Source organism: Gasterosteus aculeatus, chromosome 4 (genome assembly GCF_964276395.1).
Source record: "Gasterosteus aculeatus chromosome 4, fGasAcu3.hap1.1, whole genome shotgun sequence".
NCBI classification, from domain to species: Eukaryota; Metazoa; Chordata; class Actinopteri; order Perciformes; family Gasterosteidae; genus Gasterosteus; species Gasterosteus aculeatus.
The window spans coordinates 7,430,093-7,452,397 of NC_135691.1; the positions used below are offsets into that span (position 1 = coordinate 7,430,093).

At 40.8% G+C, this 22,305-nt stretch overlaps 1 protein-coding gene across 2 annotated transcripts in view; it reads left to right on the top strand.

Annotated features, from left to right (window-relative positions):
• The first annotated feature begins 402 nt into the window (after positions 1–402).
• The window catches only part of glra4a (glycine receptor, alpha 4a), a 31,296-nt gene continuing 9,393 nt past the window's right edge, over positions 403–22,305 (top strand). For both annotated transcript variants that reach the window (XM_040175196.2, XM_040175197.2), the window contains exons 1-4: positions 403–637; positions 18,676–18,806; positions 20,108–20,175; positions 21,360–21,583. In XM_040175196.2, coding sequence (XP_040031130.1) covers positions 570–637; positions 18,676–18,806; positions 20,108–20,175; positions 21,360–21,583 — 491 coding nt within the window. In that variant the 5' untranslated portion in view covers positions 403–569. The remainder of the gene's footprint in view (positions 638–18,675; positions 18,807–20,107; positions 20,176–21,359; positions 21,584–22,305) is intronic.

Genomic DNA, 22,305 nt, shown 5'->3' on the forward strand with positions numbered 1-22,305 from the left:
AAAGATTTTGAGTTGACACAATCAACTAAAAGTCAAAAACTTCCCACAAGCATTTCCATGTCTTCTCCCAAATGAAATGTGTATTTGGCTGCGTTACCTTCTGGAATGGTGACCACCATGAAGGTACCCACCCCCACCCCCCCATTCACAATTAAGCTCAATTACACACGAAAATCTTTCAAATCTTCACACCATGTGTTAAGCAGCATGGCAAGATACCCGAGGAAAAATGAAAAAAATATATAAAAAGGATAAGAAGAAAAATTGTCGAATCCCCAGATTCAGGAGCCACTCTCAATCCGACACTGTGCTGACCGACCAGCGGTGTCCGGCCGCCTGCTGCGTGGATCCGCGCCGGTTCTGGTGGGAGGGGGGAGAAGTTTCCCCAAAGACAGGCTGCTTGAGTCAGAGAGAGAGGGGGGGAGAGAGAGAGAGAGAGAGAGGGACAGAGAGAGACGATGCCTTCCTCTTTCAGACGCGTCTCACAAGCCGCTCAGTGGATTTGCTGATTTTCCAAATTAATTTCCGTCAAGTTGTTCAACGGGACTGCGGAGATTTAGAAGCAGAGGATGCTCCCACAGGTGATTCGGATCTTGTATGTCTGGTTTTTCTGCTGTTTCCAAGGAGGCTTTATCAGGTGAGGCGCTGTAATATTATATTCTCATGCATGTGCGAGTTATTTTTCTCTGCAACTTTTCAACCATTACAAAGCGGCGCATTTACTTTCTGTCCACATTATCTGCACCTTTTTAGACACTTTTGCGTTGATGCGTTTTCAGCTCTCTGGAGAATTAGACCGTCCGTCTTGTGTTTTTGTTGCTGAAATGAAACGGAGATGAATCAATCTTTAACTGATCAATCAATAAAAAAGGTAGTGCTGCCATTTGGCGAGATGTAATTGAATGTGAACACCAATGTTATAAAGCGGTGGTGTATTTGCTTTAACGAAATAAACATTTAACGCGTCGGGTAAACTGGAAACTCGTCACTAATAAAAAAAAGGAAATGATCGACCATCAGGTTTTGTTATTTTGATTTACAGGGAATGTAAAGATAGAAATAAATCCGCCCCGGTCGCAAACTACCTGTGGAATTCCAGCTCGTGCTGCGGAACTGATGGCGTTTTAAGATTAAAGGGTGACGTTTGATGACAAATCATTCATGTAATATCCAACAACACGTGGGAAACATCCCATCCAACCTGAAACAGGCATGAGAAGAATTCACATTTCCGATGTTTTTAGACACAGAAACTAAAGTATTGCATAGCGGAGTCTTTTAATTATTGTACGAAAAGAGGAGCGCGCTCCGCTCGGTGTGCGTAGAAACACGTCCCTCTCTCCCTTTCTCTTCTTTGTTCTACCTAATTCCATGTCTCTCTCTCGCTCTCTCTCTCCTCCCTCCTCCCTCACATCATCCACCAGCAACGACGCTCCCTCCTCTCTCTTCCTTCCTTTCCTCCTCCCCCTCGGTATCTTTCTCAGTGGCAAAAACTTTCATTTGCAGTGAACACTTTCCTTATTTCATGCCCTGCCGACCTCAGGTGGGAACGAAAGGGAATTAAGATCTGCATAATCCCAGGAGCGGAACAGAGTCTCCGTGAACCCAGAGGCGAGGAGAGCAGCTCTTAGCCTGGAGAGCAGTCAACTGACAGCACCTCCTCTCAGAGATGACATGCCCGTCCGCTTGCAACAGAGGAAAGGGAAGGGATGGAGGCGGAAGGGGGGCAGGTGTAGAAAACAGGCTGCATCTGATGGAGCTGCGTGTGGCGAGGCGGAGGGGATGGAGCAAACTGGGTTGGGGAGAAAACGGGAAGGAGAAATGAGAGGATGATTCATTTAGCTGGAGGCATGGAGAGGAGAAAAGTGGAGGACTGGGCCGTGAGATGGAGAGAAAGGAATGCAAAAAAATAAGATGTGGGGGGTCAGAGACAGGAAGCATGGCATTTGAAGAAAAAAAAGATTGTCATGATAAAGAGTGAACAAACTGGATCATGTGATCCGTTTCATTGGTTTACATTGCGGATGTCGGACTGAGAGGTATGAAAAAGCGATCAGAACTAGCTTTTTCATACTTCATAAACAACAGTAGAAGTAAAAGTGCGGAGATGTCGAATGTTCATTCCACTGTTGGAGCTACTGTGGATGTTTTGAGTTTCTAGAGAAATTGTCCTCCAGGGCAGCAGGGGGCCTCAACATCGGTAATGGCGGCAAAACTCACTATTACGCAATGTGACAATAGCGCTTGTACTTACGTATACTTTTCTACATTTGAGAGGTTGGCTGCGACGAATGCTTATTTGGCTTTTTATATAAAAACACCTTTTTATAAAAACTATTTCTTACTGTTCATATTGCACAACTATTTCTTACTGTACATATCTATTTATTCACTTATTACACTTTACATATGCACATACTCTGGATGTTAAACTGCATTTCGTTGCCTCAGTACTTGTACCCTGTGCAATGACAATAAAATTGAATCTAATCTGATCTAATCTAATCTAAACCGCTCGGTTGTCATCTGATTCGTCTTTGTTCATTGGGAGGAACTGATTAAAGAGAAGGGCAAAGAATGGCATCAAGGACGGCGACATTGACATCCTTGCTGTCCTTGCCTCCAGTCAGTGAGAGGCCATGAGTCAGAACTACAAGGCTTATCGTTTCATGCAGTTTAGACCCACGTGACCATAGTTATTGGCTGTCCACTTGACTTTGGGTTCGAGGCCCGCTGAGTTTTCTTCTTAACTGTAACAAATGAATTCAGTAGAAGTAGATAATGGCTCTACTCAGTCGCCCCATCCCAAAAAAGTGGGTCAGTTGCGTTATTGTTGTATATGTTGTATTATTGTATTCTAATGCTTTTGTGTAATAACTGAAAAATCTCTTTAAATTGTCTTTAAACATCAAATTCTCTCTGGTTCGCACCCACGTCCTAAAATCTGTGTGCATGGCTGACAACTCATTGTTTGCATATTCAAATCCTAGTTTTCTGTAAAACGTGGTGAACAGAGTCCTGTTTTAGCAGGAAGCCGAACGACTTGTGATGCTTCAGGGTTTTTTTTAAAGAAAGTTTGTAAACTTCAAGTGATGAGCCTCATTAAGGGGTCTGTTCATACCAGATATTTTTTGGCCCCAGAAGGAGCTTTTTTTTTTCACGGCTAAAAATTGCAAAAGTGCACGCAGAGAAACAAGTTTTTGCACTGAAGAGAAATGGATGATCTCCGTCCTGGAACAGTTCGCTTTTTCCTAAAACTCCACATTTCAGGGCTCATTATATAAAGGTGCATGCGGTGGGTGTACTTGACACTAATGCTATAGTATACCAAAAAACGTGGCGCTCTTGTGTGGCTTTGCTTGAGCCCCTCTCACAACTGGGGAAAGCTTAAACTGGTAAAAAAAAAATAGTTTACCAATTAGCCAATGAGAGAATTCTGTATTCCACCATTACAGTTGCGGTGCCACTTTAAGGTTTGACTGGCCTTAAAAAATGATCAAGGACGTAAGCTGCTTGAGCCAATAAAACTAGTATCGAACACATATGAAGAAGTTAAACACATTATAATAATAATAATAATAATACATTTAATTTGTAATGCACTTTATATTTAAGCAAATCCCAAAGTTCTACATGATAAAACAGGTAAGTGCGAACAATAAAAACATGATGTATTCAAACTAAGCTTGCAGCTGAAAATAAGGCTAAAATATTTTCACACACTCCATAAGAATAGATCTGCAAGACATTAATGCAACAGAATATTTATATGTAGTTGTAATACTTATGCGGTCTGGATGAAACAGTGATATTATAAATGTTAATTTATACATTCACACAGTCTATTAGTCATTACATGCTCTCTTTTTTGCATCCTTTTGGCCTTGATCGTGAGTTTAAAAATGTCTCTGTAGTTGGGTAATATTAATATTTGGCGGCGCTTTTTTATGAGTTGATCTTTTTTCTCGAACATTGCCAGCGGTAAGGAGCAGGTAAGGTGTTTCTATTTTCAGTGACCACGGCTTAAGTAAGAAGTGAACATCCGAGAACGCAGCGCTAACTCTGAAGCTTCCTCGCTAACTACAAATCCTGCATTGTGCTTCAGGCCCCATGTGAGGAAGGGACATTTGCATGAGTTCTAAAACCTCACACGTTTCCTTTTGAGGCTTCTAAGAAACACCTGCTAACAGCAGCAGAATAATGCGCACAGGAAACACTCTAAATTGTGTTTGCTTCTTTGCAAACTTCAAAAGGTCTGTTTTTGGATAAGGCCACAATCTTTTTGCCATTAGCTTTAATTAAATTCTGATGGTATGGAAGTATCCGCGAAAGGGAGGTAATATCTGGAGGCTAGTAAACAGTAGAGGGATGAGGAAAGCAATGATTGTTCAACCTTAATTTCAAATATTTCACAATCAACTAAGAGTTGAAAATGTGGCCTGTCCCTTACAAGACTTTGCATATGAAACTTGGGTGAGTAAACTCAATTTCCACCTTTTAATTTGATATGTGGCCATTTTGGTTTTAGTCGACTCAGTCAGGTTTTGCTTTTTTCACACTGAATACTTATTTCCAAGGGACCTCTGAAAACATCTCTGGATGTTGTGGGATTCTCAGTCGATTAGTTGACAAGTGCTTCGACTTCGCATGCGGGAACTAATCTTATTTTTAGTAAAGTATCAACTGAATGGAACTGTTTTCACCTTGAGGTGGACTGTCACAAACGCTTTTAGGGCTCTCTTATACTAAGTCCCTGCATACTTGGCCGACACGGAGCGGAGCAGCGAGGAGCGCTGACAAAAAGGAAGCGTGATTGGAGGACAGATGGGATGTTTATGCGAGTTAATGACTAAGAAATGAGACACGAGCCCCAGTCGAACAGACGCGCTCTCCACTCCCAACGCCACCGTGAACAGTTGTGGTATACTTAGCAATGAAATATGAACACCGGGGAGACGAAGAAGATTTTTCAAAAGATAATCAGCTTGTATTGTTCAGCTGGTAAGCATCCAATTCCATTGACGAGATGTTGAAAAGGTAATTGTAGCGTGTCAAAGAAGGGTCTCCAAACACGCAATTATTTATTATGCTTGTTCTCAAAGGAATATTTTGATTTGTTTATTCTACAACTGGATAATATTCCACAGTAAAATTGATTGAAACGCTTGCTTTAAGCAAAACGAACTAACGTCATTGCTTCCTTTTTTTCCCACGAGTAACTTTCGGTAGTTTTCGGTAGCAATGTTTGACACGGGTCAGCTCAGCGGACATTGGGTTTATGTTTTGATGTAATGGTGGAGGGGACTAGTGATGGCACCTCCACCGTCAGTCTGACTGACACCTTGGGTTGAGAGATGTGACTGATGGTTTGCTGCCTGTTTTGATCCAACCGCATATTGCCTTTCCTTGTTTGTGTAATTAGAAATGTGCATAGCAACGTCTTTTGACACATCCGAAAACCGTTATTTTCACTGAGTTATGGATGCTGGAGTATTGCCGTTTTTTTGGTGTATGTCCTCTATTTTCTATTAGGAGTCACTCCATTAGTGTAAAAGCCATACAGACCATATAGACATGTTTTTCATGGAAGAGAGGTGGGTGTCACTCAAAGCCTATTCCTTGTTGCACGTGTTAGTGAAATGCCTCTAAAACCAGGCAAAATCAATATCACAAACCACTGAATAATACATGCATCAGGAAGTGTAGCTGACGGGCATCAGCTAAAAAGGTAAACTTTTAGGCCCCACAGATACATTAACAGTTGAAATGGCGACTAGCTGGTGACCACAGTGGAGCATGTAGCAGCGAAAGAGACAGTTCGGAAGGCAGCGTTGACCAAAAGCAATATATTTCTATTTCTGCCTCTCAGACGGCTTTGTTAATACTTCAAACACAACAAATCATGAGTGCGTGGGCTTTGGATTTGACAAGCTTTCAGCTGGATGTACATATTTCAGTCCCATACCACAGCTCTTATGTCATCACTGGTAATGAACAATGAAGAGGAATAACAGTCAGAGAGCAGACGTGAGTGCACTGTGAATGTGAAGGCTTCAGGTGGGGGAAGGGGAGGGGGGTGCATTAAAGCATGTTTGTTTCAACGTTATTCTGCGCACAGATCAAACTTCACTAGTTTGTGGGTCAATGTATCTCTGTAACAAAGTATGTGACACAGTTGTAGGGTTGATGCAATTACGTGGACATTTCCACTCTTCATCAGATTCAATTGGCCACTTTTTAACTGAAGCAGCACTTTGGCTTTGAGGTTCACTGCTGTAAATCATTGTGTTCTCTGAACAATGAAGTCGGGGGCCATTATGTAACATGGGGTCAATGCTGATTAAACTTTACTTGGAGGGTGAACAAAAGTCCTTCAGAGACCAATCCTCATATTATGTGGTTGGACAAAAAGAAACCGTAGGCAGTGGAGTCAAACTTAAGCTCTGATTTGTAATTGAACCAAAATGGAACCATTTACTGCTTATTAAGAATGACCATGCTGCATTGAATTAGTAATTATAGAAGGCCTGTAATTTATCAGCCAAACTTATTGTAAGGTAAAAGCAAGGAGTAGAGCATACAGCACCTATTGATACTTATATTTAAATCCAACCCTCACCCATACACATTGGCTTTCATGTTGAGACTTTTGTTTGATTTGTGAGAAATGTAAATGAATGGTATACAGAAAGTGTGGGACATTTAACATTTTGGTCTGTAGCTGGAAAAGATCAACCTCTCACTCATTGATGAAAAAAACTAACATTAAGCCAGAGTATATTATATTTTATTTTATGAATAGTTTCTCCTAAGAGTCAGGAATGTTGATGTTGACGCCCCAGAAACCAAATCTTCCCCCTGTATATTATGATGATCTTTGTTTGATTGGTTTTGAAGTGTCCTTACACAACCAATGGCTGTTCTTTATTGATATATATAGAATACATTGTCACTGGTTACATTGTATCTTTAAATGCACTTTTATTGCATCAGGATCATTGATTTGGCCATATTGTGATTTTTCTTTTTTGTGCTCCTAGAATCTTGAAGGTAGGAGCTCCATCCAATCGAAAAACGTTTGCACATACAACTTTTCTTTAAATGAATCACTCAGGAACCAATTAAAAAGCTCCCCCCCCCACACACACCTTGGGATTCTCTTTGAGATGGCACATGGTACACCCAGGCCACTCATAAGATAACTGGTCTAGCTGCAGTGAAAATTGGATAAACACAACAAGAAAAACTGCCCTTCTTCCTCCGTTTTACTCCAGCCGAGGTCACACATGACCGGCGAAGCAGAATTTGTCGTGTGGTAAACGGGCAGTCGAGAGGGTCGTTGAGGGGGATTAAAGCTGTGTTCAAAAGATAACATAGTGGCAGTGAGAGGGTCTCTCCTCTCCAGGAGCGTGAAATGAGAGCTTTCCATGTTTGGATACAATGCAGGAATCTGCTCCACAATACACACACACACACACACACACACACACACTGAATGAATTGGTTTCTGATGTGAGGGAACACATCTCCTCCACAACCTACAGGAAGAACCAGTGTCAGCGTCAGTAAAGCCATTTCAATAGAAAGTGATTATTGGAGACCGTTTTAGATAACTTGCAGCTACAGCAGAAATAACTGAATGTCAATAAGGAAAACATTTAATGATACACTTTGCCTCGAGCAACCATGGACATGAATGCATCTTTTTACTTAGACATTGATGGTTGGAGGAAGGCCATTAACTGACACTTTCTTCTGCAGGCGACTGTCTTTTAGACACCGTACAAAGCTGCTTCAAGGGTAACACACATCATATACGTCCACAAATCCCTTGTGCTCTGACCCCTGGCAGACATTTCTGCCCACATTAGTGAGATGAGTAGTTGTCCTTGACAGGTGATGTCCTGTATTTATATCATAGTACACTTACAGTAGCCAAACCAAGCCTTTCTCATGGAGGACAACACAACCGTTTTGAAAGCTGTTGCAAAGCTAAAGAAAATATTGGTTGCAGTGGATCACAGCTTCATTGTTTGAGAGGATGCAGCTTTAACAATAACCCTACCAAGTGTTTGTCATCATAACAACAATAATAAACCCTCAGGCAGAACACATTTGACGTTTTAGCTACTCCAGGTCTCATTATACTGTTTTCCATTTAAATAAAAGAAAGTCACCGTCTTTGTTGATTCCGAGACGGAGATAAGTACAGTAAACTTCATTTTGGGTGATTGCCGTTTATGTAATATAGTATGAACACGGTTCAACAAGCAAATATGCACCTCTAATTTAGTGGATGGATAGGGTACATTAAACATATTACTATGGCAGCAGTCAGTCATAATATCTGTACTAGGTCCTATCCTGAGCATTTAATTAACTCTTTCCCCTTTCCTTAATTTAATAAATGACCTGCCAGGCATTTTATTCCCCATGTTTCTGAAATAATGTTAGTAGAGCCAAGCTGATAATTATCAAATGAACTCATTGTATTAATAATCAGCGTTATCAACGTCATGGGTGTAAAAGGGATATTTATGTATTATTGCAGGCCTCTAGGGAGTAATAGTAAATGCATTGTGCAATCCACTAGTTTTACCATTTTCTGAATTGTAAATAATGAGGTTTTGTCCAAAAAGCACAATATGGCTCATTTAATGACGTCACATTTTGAAATTGTAGACATCACAGTCAAGGAGAGTGCGTTCCTGCCTTTTATCTGGCTCTTTGGAAGACAGAACTCGCATGGCTGCCTTGATATTCCAAAGTAGGGATTTTATTGTGTTTTGTTGGCTGCTGATGTAATTGACATGCATGGCCGTACTTCGATCCCATGTTATCTCGGGCCACACTGGCTCGGCGCTTGCTAGCCATCCATAACATCCAGGAGACATCTTTTTATCATGTTTAACAGATGCTGTGTGAGGCAACATCTCTCTCACACACACTTTGGTGCTTGACCGCTGAGACGCTCTCCATTTGTCGTTGCTACCACGAGACGCCCACGTTGTTTCCCTGAGGCGTGTGTCAAATCCTGTGGTTCTCCTGGGATGAGAGATGTTTTGTTTTAAATTAATGGGTGGTACGCTTGATAAATCTTTAGGTGACACTGCTTTGTGGCGTTATTAACTCTACCAGGAACCTCTGAAATAGTTTAGACGTATTCTGCCAGGAAAAGATGTCCCTCTCTCTTGTATAATCTCTTTTGCAAAGGTCGGGGTTATTATTGGACAGATATGCATTTCCAAATATGTGTGGCAGAAGATTTGGGAATCTGTGAATGCAGGCAAAGACTTGTACATTTGTGTGTATGATTCTGCAAACAAATGTTGTACATACAGTAATCTGAAAATAGGGATTCCGTTGAGCTTGAAGAGGGAAAATTTTTTCAACTGCTGTTTTTCAAGGTCAAGTATGAATTTTTAAGATCTTGTAAGTCAACATTACACATCGAATTTAGTTCAAAATGTCAGGAAATATTTAGGGCAATGCCTCAGATTGAAAATATCTTCTGTTTTACTGAAATATGTATGTGCTAGGAAGGAGTAAATCTATAGGCACTTCCACTTTCAAGCTTGTTTCACCTTTTCACAAAATATCTACTTTTTAATTATTTTTTCCTTAATGCACTTGAAAATGACTTAGAGTACAAGCATTATCATCTTGTTACAAAGATTTGTAGATTAGTATGATGTTTGTTTTTTTGTGGCCCAAAATGTACCTGCTCGAAAGAAATTGACATGATCGAAATGAGGAACACGCGTTTGACAGGGCACGGTTTGTCGACCTCCCTTACGGGTATGACTCAGAAGATCCCTGGTGGACCCAGCTCCTCGGTGGCTTGGTCATGACGCTTGTGGTTCCAGCCAGCAGCTTGATCAAGCGACTTGCTTCGTCCTTGTTGTCATCTCCAAGAATATGGGTCATCAAGAGTGCAGTGGCTTTCTGTGTGCGTCTAATGTGTTTTTGGGGTGAACCCTTCTCTGGACGACAATTTGTTGCAGAAAAATCAGTTAACTATATTGGCGGCAAGGATCCAGTAGCTTTTATTCCTTGGTTTAAAAGGGCACAGTTGGACAACAACTGGGGCCAGGCGCACACCGACTCACCCGCTGGCCCTTTGCTTTCTCATTGCTCTATTTGAATGCAGTAACTGCTGCAACTCTGCGGACCCCGGGCCAAAAGGAGGAAGCAACCAAACACCTTTTTCTCCATTAGCAGCCACTGTTAGCAGTTAATACAAAAAACGTAATGGAGTAGCGAGAGGAAAGTCAGAACTGTGTAAGACTAACAAAGGGCTATTGCTACATATAACCAAGGGAAAACGCAGTTGTGTGAACCACTCAAAGCAGTTAGCAAATGGCTAATAGAAGAAAAAGATTATGGCAGTTGGAAATGACCTGAAAACAAACATATGTCAAAGCACATGATTTGTCAGTGACTGATGGGAGCTGAAAGTTCCATCCATATAGGTGCATTTAGCAAATGGAAGACATGAATTATAGCAGCAATCTATGGCTTTTAATTACATGTTCAATGTACACAGATTGTTGTTTAAGTCTAAGAATCCAGCTGGAGAGATTTCCCAAAGGCCTTTAAAGCTGAAGAAGAATGGGTGGAGTTGTACACAGCTGATGAAACCCTCTTTCTATACAAGACACACACACACACTATGAAGCCAATTGCCTCATTATGTCGTGCAATGACTATGATTTGGTTGCACCAAAAAAAATGCAATCTTACTTTTCAATTCCCTTCATTTCCTTACCTTGTCTACATTTCGAGAAGGGAAGAAAAAAAATCTTGTTTTGATCATTACGTTTTATTTTCTGCATGTGAACACACCCATTCATTGTATAGCTAAACAGATATATTTAAATGCTGGGACCATTTGCATGAATCAAAGAACAAAATGGAATGTTATTGTGGTGGTTTTTTAGTGCCCAGCAAAATGACAAAACAAAGCTAAAGCTTAAGTGGTGCGGAGCAGACCACGAGACTGAAGATATGAGGATAAAGCCGCAGTCCATTCTAAGCCCTAAGCAGACACATCAAAGCAATCCTTTGCAGCCAGTATAACCCCTTTCTATCAGAAATCCTGCTAGCTATGTTTCACGGAGAGTGACAGCAAGCAATCTGTGCGGATATCAGATCTTTGACGTGGAAAAGGAGGTCTGAATACAGAGCGGCCCCGAGAGACAGCTGGAAGACGGGTAGGTCTGAGGACGCTCTTTGCCAGATTTATCTCCGTTAAAAAAGGGGAAAGGTCAGCTCCTTAGGTTTATTAAAGAGATTGCCATTTAAATTGTGACTGTAGGAAACCATTTGTTTGTTTGATTTATTTATGGGTTGAACAAACAGGAGGTAAATGCTGAACACTTTGTGCAGTTGAACATGCATTTGTCCTTCAAAGATTAATGCTGACGGCTAGTTGCAAAGAGGGTTTGTATTTTCAAAAGCCTTAACTAAGTTACCATTGATTCAAATGTCACTGAAGATTGTATGTTTAAGATAAGTGTATATGCATTTAACAATTCAATTTGTAGCACACATTTAACAGAAGGGACTAACCAGAAGAACTCTGAGGCTTTCATGTGGCCAACATAGCAGAATTTTCTATACACTGTAGTCCTGTCAGCAGAAAGTAATGCACAATAATAAAAATATCTATAAGTATAGTAAGCCAAGAAGTGTGATGAATGTGAAGAGGAAGACAGTCTGCAGAGGGAGAAAGTAAGGTCTAAAAGGACCGTAGCCCTGTGTAAAACCCACAAGCCAACTTTAACTTGGTTATGTAACTTCTGCACGTGAACTACAACATTTTTACTCCACCTTTGTTGTTGCCTGAATGCGTGGACTTGAATGGGCGCACCTACCTTGGCGGTAAAGTTAAAATTATAAAATGAATGGTATCTGGCTGATGGAGCAAAAAGAGGAGCACTGATGAACGTCCAGTAGGGGCTTTGTTTACATAGTTTCCAAAGATTCAGTTGCAATTAAACTAAAAGGCCCAAAAGCACTCAGCGACCAGGGCAACAGGCCGACCAAGGGAACAGGCCGAAGGCTAAAATGATGTTACTTCAAACGTTGTATCTAAAGTAAACAAACAGCATAGACTGAGCTCTAGTGGATCTGATATTTCTGCATGAATCTATTAACAATTGAAATTGTTTATTTCTAAATTGTTAAAAATTTTGTCATGTTACCAAATTCATGAGGCGAGCATAAAAAGTCATATTTGCTAGATAATGTGCATCGGCTAAATAATTCATTTCGTTGTGGCATTTTGAAAGCATATATGGCAATAAGGGAATGGAGAAAGCGTTTACTTCACTTTTTATAACTCTGTTTTCCAAATCCCAGCAGATAAAAAAAAAAGAGAAAGACATTATAATTCACACAGAGAAAAAATGTCAAGTCACTAGACTGGAATGTGTGATCAGCGCAGGAGGTCAGCTCAGGTTGCATGGAGAAAACCCAGGGTGGCAGCTCGGTGTAGAAGAAACCAGCCATCATGAGCATAAATCTGTTACCAACCACAGCTCATTGAGCCACTGCTGTGGCACAGGCCAAGAAACGTAACGTCTGCTGGGTACTCTGGAGATGTCGAGCCTCACTCCCGCAAGATTAAAGATTGCATTTCGAACTTAAACGCATAAGGAATTTTGTCAGTGTTTAGTCAGCATGGATTAATCTGAATCATTAAACCCTGGGGTTTGCATGGAGACAGCTAAAAATACTGTAATTAACACAAAGAAGATTCTTCCATTAGCATTGGCTCATGGCTGAACTAATTAAGCTTTACTCTAAAACAAAAGATCAAGAACACAAAACACAAAAGGAGAACTGAAATAGTTCGAAGATGGGGGTGGTTTTAAAAGCAATCCCAGTAAACACTGCAAGATAATGGGAATGAATCTTCTGCCACTATTTAAAGTATCATTAATCTGACAACTATTTTTATTCCTCTGTCTAACCCTTTGATCCACACATGAACGGATTTGGCCTGAAATAGTATTCCTCTGTACCATTTACCTACATTGTTGTCTCTGTTGTATTAAAAACACATTAATAAGCCACACATTTCCTCATTCCTATAAACTATGGGTGCTGTAATTTATTTTTAATTGATCACCGTACTGGTTCCATAAATGTAAACCCTGAAGCTGCAGCTGGAAATGATTCCCTTATTATTAATTTATTAATGAGTAACTGTAGGTAAAAACTGCTAACCTGACCCACAAGATGGTTTATCAGAATAGCAGTCACTGGAAAACGTTTGAAAAAGCACAGGCCATTTCAAAGAAATACATGCCAGGTGATTGGACGAACAGTCTGTCAATCAAACTCTCCACAGGAGAGAAAGTATACTTTTTTGTGTTTTTCCTTCCTTTCCGTGTTGTTCTTGTTTTTCTCTTCGCTAACCTCCTCAGGAGCTGCCATTGATTCTTCTGAACAGTTGCTTCTCTGTATCGTCCAGCACGAATGCACAACTAGTTGAAGCCTGAGAAGATGGATTTTTTGGTGCGATATGTAGTCCGGTGATCCTCATGAATCCAGAAAAACTGAAGGCAGGGTTTTATTTTTATTTTTTTAACGTTTTAAATTTTTTAAAAAGAAAGATTCATTGAGATGAACTAAAAATATAGAATGCCAGCAGCCTCACCCTTTAACAAAAACAACAAAAAGTAACAGCCAGTTTACAGCAACTGTAATTAGAAATCCTTAACTTCTTCTTGTTCACCAACCTGCTCCTGCATAATGAAAGATATTGCTCTTCAGAGGGCGGGGGAGGGGGAGTCATATGCAAAAAATTGACTGACAAATTCAGGAGTAATTTCAAATCCATCATCTTATATTTGATTGACTGTAGATTGAATATGCATGTTCTCCCGTCACATCGTAAAACCATGGACGAACCTCCAGGAATCTGCTTTGGAAACGAGACCCCTGTACTGAACACTTAACGTGCACATCATCTCACCAACTAAACTCTGGCTTATTGTGGACGTACAGAAAGCAGATTCTTGTTCTGAATGCATTCATTTTTAGTTGTTGAATTAGGTTTTCCATCCTTACAAGGTCTCAGAACATAAACACAGTACTTTAGTAGTTGTTGTTAACCAGGATCAGTAGAAGGCTTCTGCCTGGAAGTGTTTTCTGTTTCTCGGCTGCCACACCTAGAAGGTGTCACTGTGCAGAAGTGGTGAATTCTTGTGGTTTGACAAGCTTGGTAGAAAGTTGTGTTGATTGGCTGAAAGCTCCACATTTAACCTCAAAGTGAGAGGTCTTCTATATGCCATAAATTGGCCTCAAGTCAATGTCAAGGGAAATTAGACAAGTAGGAAATTAAAGCAATGTGTTTCAACAGGCGGAAGGAGCACTTTTGTTTCCATTTCCCATTATGCTAATGTTCCTAAAAAGTTAGTATGTTCACGCATGGGTGCCTAACGGGCCTGATATCCCCCGCTGCTTCCTTCGACAAAGCCACACTGTGATATGATGGGCTTTTCTGATCACCAGCTTCTTAATGAAAAAGCAATTAAAGGAATTTATTTGCAGGGGCAGAATCCCCTCCCATCTAATTAGAGACCATTTTCATTGGTTACTTTCGAATCAGAGTTAAAACAGAATAAGATGATACCATACAGACAGTTCATGTTGGTATTAAGTGAAAACAATCAACCAGTTTTGTGGACTAAATATATATTAACCTACATTTTAATACAAGCATTTAGCATTTATGTTGCTATTTGTACAGTGAGGCTTTATGGATGTGGAAAAAAAAAAAGGGGAATCGCTGACCTCGCCTCTCAACCCCTCACACCTCAGCTCATTTATGTCATCCTACATTTGAGCCTGACGTACTGTACACATGAGCTCCAGCTTTGGATATATTGTACTCTGTAAGAAGTACTGTATATGAACACATATTCCCTCTAACTAAATGATTCAGTACAGTGGAAACGGGTAGCAACTACACTGCCTCTCATTTATGGCTTGAGTTGCCTGAGTTGCCTGTTAACTGAATTTCCGTGATAATATTAACAGGATTTTGTACTTTTCATACCGTATTCAGATTCAACACCCTTGACGCTTTACGTAGTACATTTAGTTTAACACCTATTAAAAACAAGGTTTGTCACCATGATTATGGCAAAAGAAACTGCCACTGGTGACATAAAATGAGTCATCCGTGGACCCATCCACGTTTGCAGGAAAATTACTGCACGCTGTTTTCCTGCATACACGTACTTTGATTTGAATGAATGGCTGACGGAAGTTTTTTGCTTAACGCCAGGTAGGGTGAAATGCTAATCAGATGGAGAGTATCTCCTTAGAGGAGTTGCTCGTGCAGTTGCTTCTCTTGGTTGATCGGCTGACAGCACAGTCCTGACAGGTTTGTCATAACAGTGTTTCCCTCTCGTAGCTGTAGACGGAGCACGGCATGATGGACAACGGCTATACAGACTCCATCCAGAATGGAATAACTGAATCTCTAATGTGGTTAGTTTGCAGGTCCGTAGCTGCAAAGGATAACAAGAAAAGTTGTTGTATCTCAGAGATAACAAAATATGTTCAGTAGTATTGGCTGGCATACAGAAAGTTCAAAGATAGCTAAATTATTTCCGAGCTGCCGCTGGAATTCTCCATAACCGCCTCTATTTTTCTACTACTTGAATACGTGGACACACAATTGTTTTTTTTTTTATTCAGCTTTGCTGTCAAAGCAAAATGAAAACGTTTCATTAAACAAGAGACGGTCAAAGCTTGCTCTGTCGCGGAAGGAAAGACAGGGTTGTTTGGTATTCTCGACATCAGTCTGGTACGGCCGCTCAAACCAAAGGATCGTAGGGGGAGGGAAAAAGGTCAAGCTCATTAAATGTCACCAAAGAGCATCTTAATATTTAAATCAGTCACACAGAGAACACATCGTTTAGCTTTGAAGGGTTCTTAGGAGCCTGACTTGCAGTCAGACTTAGAGTTTTATATTCACTAGAGACTGCTAATATAATTGTGGGACTGACTTGTATAGTACAATTAAACTTAGAAGAACCAACACAAAGAAAATATATAGGCCATTTCTTCTTTTACCCTCTCTATGAAATAAGAATATGGAAGCATTAATTAAACAATAGAGAGGAAATTCATAAGTCCAATTAGAAATGAATGAGTGCTAAATCGGGAGGTGATGTAAACCCTGAATGGAAGCAGAATTCAACAGCTCCTCCAACAGCTCGGGGTGAGAAGTTCAGCTGTAGACCTCAAAGAATTCACAGTGGAAAAATGGCCCCAATTCAAAAAAGGAAAAAAAACAGAACCACAAAACTCTGCATGCATTGAAAGTATTTTGTCAGGCCGATGAACAATCACGGAGATTAAAACAATGGCATGAATATAAATGTGCTTGTTGATGGCAGAAATGGACCTCAGTCATTGGCTGCCTGACTGGAAGTGCATTTATAAATCTCTGCTAGAACATGCAGTTGTGTAAGAGACTTTTCTGGTTCAAATCTTGAAAACTACAGAGTTTATTCTCACTAACATTTGCCTCTGAAAGCTTGTCACCGATCACAGAATATCACACAAGACCAAACTAAGATCTTTAATTGTTTTGTGTTGATCCATTTAACAAGCACAACCCAAGCTAGAGACTCCGTTATCGTGTTCTGCGCAAGACCGCCCATCGATCCATCTCCCTGTGTGAGTTTGTAACTGTGTGTGTGTGTGTGTGTGTGTGTGAGAGAGTGAGAGTGAGAGATGAAAGGAGCACCAACATACTGTAAAATCAGCAACCGTACACAGTTGACTTTAGCCAGAAGCAGTGGAGTGGAGTCAGGGGAACAGCGAGTGTTGAGCTTTATAATATAGACAGCAGTGCACAGCGGCTCCTCTGGGAGAATCAACTAAAGGTGCCGGTGCTTGTGGGTTTTTTTAGCAGCACTAGTTGTGGTTCTGCAGGAAGGGAAACTATTGGATGATTAGCGCTGAAGTGTGGTACGCTACCACGATAACTGTTTGCATGTTAACGTACTAACATACCATCATACAAATAAATGTATGTAATGAAATAGTGAACAAAAAAGTCAAAATTATTTAAATCAGCAAACTGATCTGCAAGTTTCAACAAAAAACACGTAATAGCTATACAAGTAGTATTTATTAATCTATTTGCAGAGTAAACAAAAATGATACAGTAGCAAGACACGGGAACAGCTTGAGTCTTGAGAAGTTGTAGTGTTTTATTTGCGTACAAATAGTTTAAACTGTACAAACTCTGTACTGCGTTTACAGCTTGGACGTTACCACTAAACTTCAATTCTGTCATTTTAATTTCACCCTCCTCTTTCCCTTCGTGTCTGTGTAAGTCATGTGCAATACAAGCAGGAGTCAGCTTCAGGAATTTAAAGTAAATTAATGGGTGATTTGAAAAAAGGAGCAAAAAATAAAAAGCCTCCATGATTATGAGAGGTTGAATTATCTGATTGCGGAAGAAGTTTGGCCTCAATGCATTGTAATAGAGGGTAATTATGCCAATATCATTAAAATTCTTCATCGGGCCTTTGAAAGTATACCTTATTGTTTGACATTTGGAGGAGAATTATTTCAACCGCAGCATCATAAAGATTGTAAATCTAAAACTGATTGCCGCAGCTACATTTTCAAAACAATTCTTTAAAGGTTGCTCTTACCTTGCTTGCTCTTAATTCTCTGGATCATCCTCAGCTCTACTTGGAGCATCCCAAAAACATCCTACACAAAGTAATGGATGCCGCTGCCCGTGACGATGTGTTTTTTTTGGGCTCTAAATACAGCAGAGAGACCACAGGATTGGTAATCAGTGGCCACACAAGAACACAAGACATCGGCAAAGCTGTGCCTCGGAAAGGATTGGAGCAGCCATCTCTACTCCAGCGATCACAGATTAAACTTAATGTAACGTTAATAACGGGATCAAGAGCATTGGGTGCAATCAGCTGTTCTCCAACAGGGACTACAGAGAAATCAAATCCATGGTGAACATCCATCCATCCATCCATCCATTTTCCATTGCGCTTACCCTTAGAGGGTCGGTGGGGTGGATCCCAGGAGACCGGCTACACCCTGGACTGGTTGCCAGTCTATCGCAAGTGGACACACACTACCACCATTCGACACATTGTGAACACGAAACGGCGTCTCACTCGTTTCCATAAATGCTTCTTTGTGTCGTTTTCCTTTATGTTTTTCTCAGTGCCCTGATGGTTATTCCCGTCAGCGGCTGGCTGAGCCTCACTGGAGCTTCTGTCAACTTCTTCCCCTCCCCCGGTGTCACATTCAGAGCATTACAATTGAGCCATCAGTCTGTCGAGCCTCGCGCCTGCTAAGCCACGAGCTGTGGGAAGCGCAGCGGAGGGACAAGTTTACCGCTTCTTCCATTTTGCGTCTTTGCGCTTAGGGCCCAACAACTACAATATGTCTCAAACATGATGTGAAATAAATACAGTTTTTACCCGCCCGACTGAGACAGGCCATTCATTTTCCACACTCATTTCCTCCTCCGCCGCTGGTTATACTTTTTTTTTTAAATGTATGTATGTCATACACACACACACACACACACACACACCATCCTCCTGCCATTTCTCAAATGGTCTCCTTTGTGTTTCCTCTCCCATCTCTCTCACATGTTAGACTGAGCTCCTGTAAGGAGGAGACAAAGCCCCCCGGCAGGGCAGGACCACAGCTGTCTCCGTCGGACTTCCTGGACAAGCTCATGGGGAGAACGTCGGGCTACGATGCTCGCATCAGACCCAACTTCAAAGGTACGCGCCAGGGCGGGAAAAACACAGTAGCTCTGACTAAAGCAAACACCATTAGATTGGCGTTTTGAAAGAGAAAAAGCTGACCATTCTCATGTGTCGTATGCGGTTGTCAGAAACCACGATATGACGAGATTTCTAGCTTCTTAGTACATAAATATTGCATCAGCCTGTCGAACTCTTCACTCAGGAGGTAATTGTCAAACCTAAACTCCAGATGACCCTTTGTGGTGCAGGCTAGTTTTGCTAGCCCACAATTATTTTTTGAAGTTAAACGTCGATGCCGCCTGACGTACGTGTACTGGTAGCCAGTGCAGGAAGTGGTACATAGTTACGCATTCTTTTGCATTACAAAGTCGGTTGTCAGGCTAAACCGCTAACAAGCTACTTCCTTCGTCAGGCTGCTGCCGGGCATGGCACATATAAACAATAAATCAACAATGTAATTAAAAAAAGCTTGTCTAAAACAAGGAAAGTACCTTTCTTGCCTGCACACCTGCCGCTCCCATTGCTGGTGATAAGCGGAAAAAATCAATGCGGCAAACAGCATAAACTAACATTGCATTGTTTGCACCTTTTACCTCACAGCGTCTTTGATTCCCATCATCTCTCCCTCTGTGTCCATCTATGGAGGCACGAGTCTTTGTGAAATCTGGGTTACGGCAAACAAAAGCAGCGGCGTTAAAGTTAGGAACGGATTATGGTGTTATTTAACTGTTAATAAGCTCATATATTATGTCGTACTTCAAGACACTAATGCCTTTTCAACATCAAAGCACGGCCATGATCTTCCCCAACCATAAAGAGCTTTGAGTGCCTAAATTTAACCATAATATTGGGAAAAGGAAAAACAAATTAGTTTTTCACTAAACGTATTTACTGATGCAAATAAGTATCTTATACACAAAATGTCAAAGGTCAGGCTTGCACATTGCAATATTTATAAATGCTAAAATGTGGACTGATGAGTCTGTGACCTTCCTCGCTCTCAGTAATTTCCATTGATTTGTTTCCGAGAACATTTCTGTGGTTAGTTTTAGTAAATTAGAAGTATTTTGGCTGTAATTACTCTCGCAGAAGGGCTTGGGAAGAGTACTTTCTCCTTATTGCATTAGCCAACAGGCTCTTCAAAAGGAGAACTGGAGCTCGCTGGACTCAAAATGAATGAATAAACTGCTGTAAATGTTAAAGTTACAGGAGATATGCAATACAATACCATAGGTATCTCTGTATGTGGTGCGAACTCATGAATCCTATCCGAGGAGTAGGATGTGTGCATTCAGTCCGTTTCTTTCTCCCCTCAGGCCCAGCTGTGAATGTCACCTGTAACATTTTCATCAACAGCTTTGGGTCCATCACCGAAACCACAATGGTAAGAAGACCTTGGACATTTTTTTTGATGTAAATTTTCTTTGAAATATCATTAGCATAATTTGAAAGAAATCTCGCTTAGATATATATATATATCATTCTTAAAATCCAACTTCTTTACAATCCACTTAGTGCTGAAGCCGTGGCCTCATGCCTGCGTTTCCCGGAGCGCAGCAGTGCAACCTTCAGAGACCAATGGGTCACTGACACGCTGATAATTAACTGTCCACTCTGCAATTACAATGAAAAATTGCTAAAACCGATGAAAACGTGTGCGGGAGAGAGGACGAGGCTCTCCGATGAAAAAAAAAAAAAAAAAAAGTCTGTAGACTCTGCATTGACAGCGTTACAGCTGCTGGACACACCACAGAACCGTGTGAGGGCGTCTGGGGGGGGCATGGTCAAACCTTCAGTAAAAGGTCAGCTAAGAGAAGGACAAGAGTAACGCTTGCGCTGAAGATGCAGGATTTTTATTCAGATGAATGAGATGGACAAGCAAGAAAAAAGAAGCAAAGTAAACATATTAGTTCTGAGTGAATCACACAGATTGGAATTTTAATTAAATTACTCCCGTATGTTGGTGGCAGGCAGGAAGGAAGTGAGTGTCTTCAGTACTTATTGGCATGGCTTACATTGGCTGAGCAAACACTAAATCATCTTCTTGAACTACTTTAGGAATATCTGATGAATAAGTTGAGGCATTCAAACCAGTCTTTCAACCAAAGTAATCATTTGTTATCATAAACATTAAGGTTACATTACACAGATTGACCATATGTAAAACAGTCAGTGCTTATAGCAGTCATCACAAATGGAAGAATGCTTTTATTTATGCATTAAAAATCCTCCAAATACAATTTTTATTTGTTAGCAACGCAGCAATAAAGCCCATTGGACACATTTAGTCAAATCTTCTTTGTGTGGATCACAACATTTCATATGTGAAAGACAGAAGAAAATGAACCTTTTTCGGATGGAATTTCACTGTGAGGTTTCATCACGGTTTCATCTTTCAAAGAGCTTTAGTCATCTTAAAGTCATCATCAGTCAGGGACGATGTAACAGAACATAGCAAGAAACTTTTCAAATCACTGCTGCAGAATGATCCACTTCTAGACTCTCCATCTGCACTACAAGCGTCACCGCTGATATATATTCCATTAACTTCCCTGAGTTCTTCCACAGGACTACCGGCTCAATGTATTTCTACGGCAAAAATGGAACGACCCTCGCCTGGCTTACAGCGAATACCCGGACGACTCCCTGGATCTGGATCCCTCCATGTTGGACTCCATCTGGAAACCGGATTTATTCTTTGCAAACGAGAAAGGTGCCAATTTTCACGAGGTCACCACTGACAACAAGCTGCTACGGATTTTCCAAGACGGCAGCGTTCTGTACAGCATTAGGTAACTAAAGATCATATTCTTGACTACTATTGTGGGTAGTTTGAGAATGACATCATGAATGACATGCAGTATGACTTGAAAAATCCTCTGTGTGGAATTACTCATTCAAATGTGTTTTAAAAATGTGAGTTAAAATGATCATTCATTTTATATTCCTATTACACAAATTAAAAGAGGCATCCTTATATCGGTCTATATCTGACAAAAAACCCTCCTTTGTTGCAAATATAGATAATCACGCCCTGATTGAACTGATTTACTGCGTCTTCCAGATTTGTTTACCAACTGTGTTTTTTAATTATGGACCAAACATCTTTGCGTTCGCTAAATACAAGACACAATGAATGCCGCGTTAGCAGAATCAATCGCTTGGCTATTTGTGGTTTGTTCTTCAGCTGTAAAAAAACACACTGATTGTGTCATCATTACACAGGAGCAGATCTATGTCTGTGTAAACTGCTGGCGGCTCTTGTCTCGCCTCTGGGCGATGCATTAGAGCAGGTAATTAGGTTTTCCTCCAGACAGACTACCAAATAGCTCTCGCTCTCGCTCTCCCCCTCTCTTCTCTCAGGATTTTTGAAGGCTTTATGCATCAACATCACAACAAATAAAACCAGGGATGCCTGCACCAATTACTCTTCCATTTGATTACTGGTTGCACCAATGGCAGAGTATGTTTTCCAAGCTACTCTTTTGAAAATCTGTTTAGTATTCTCATTTGT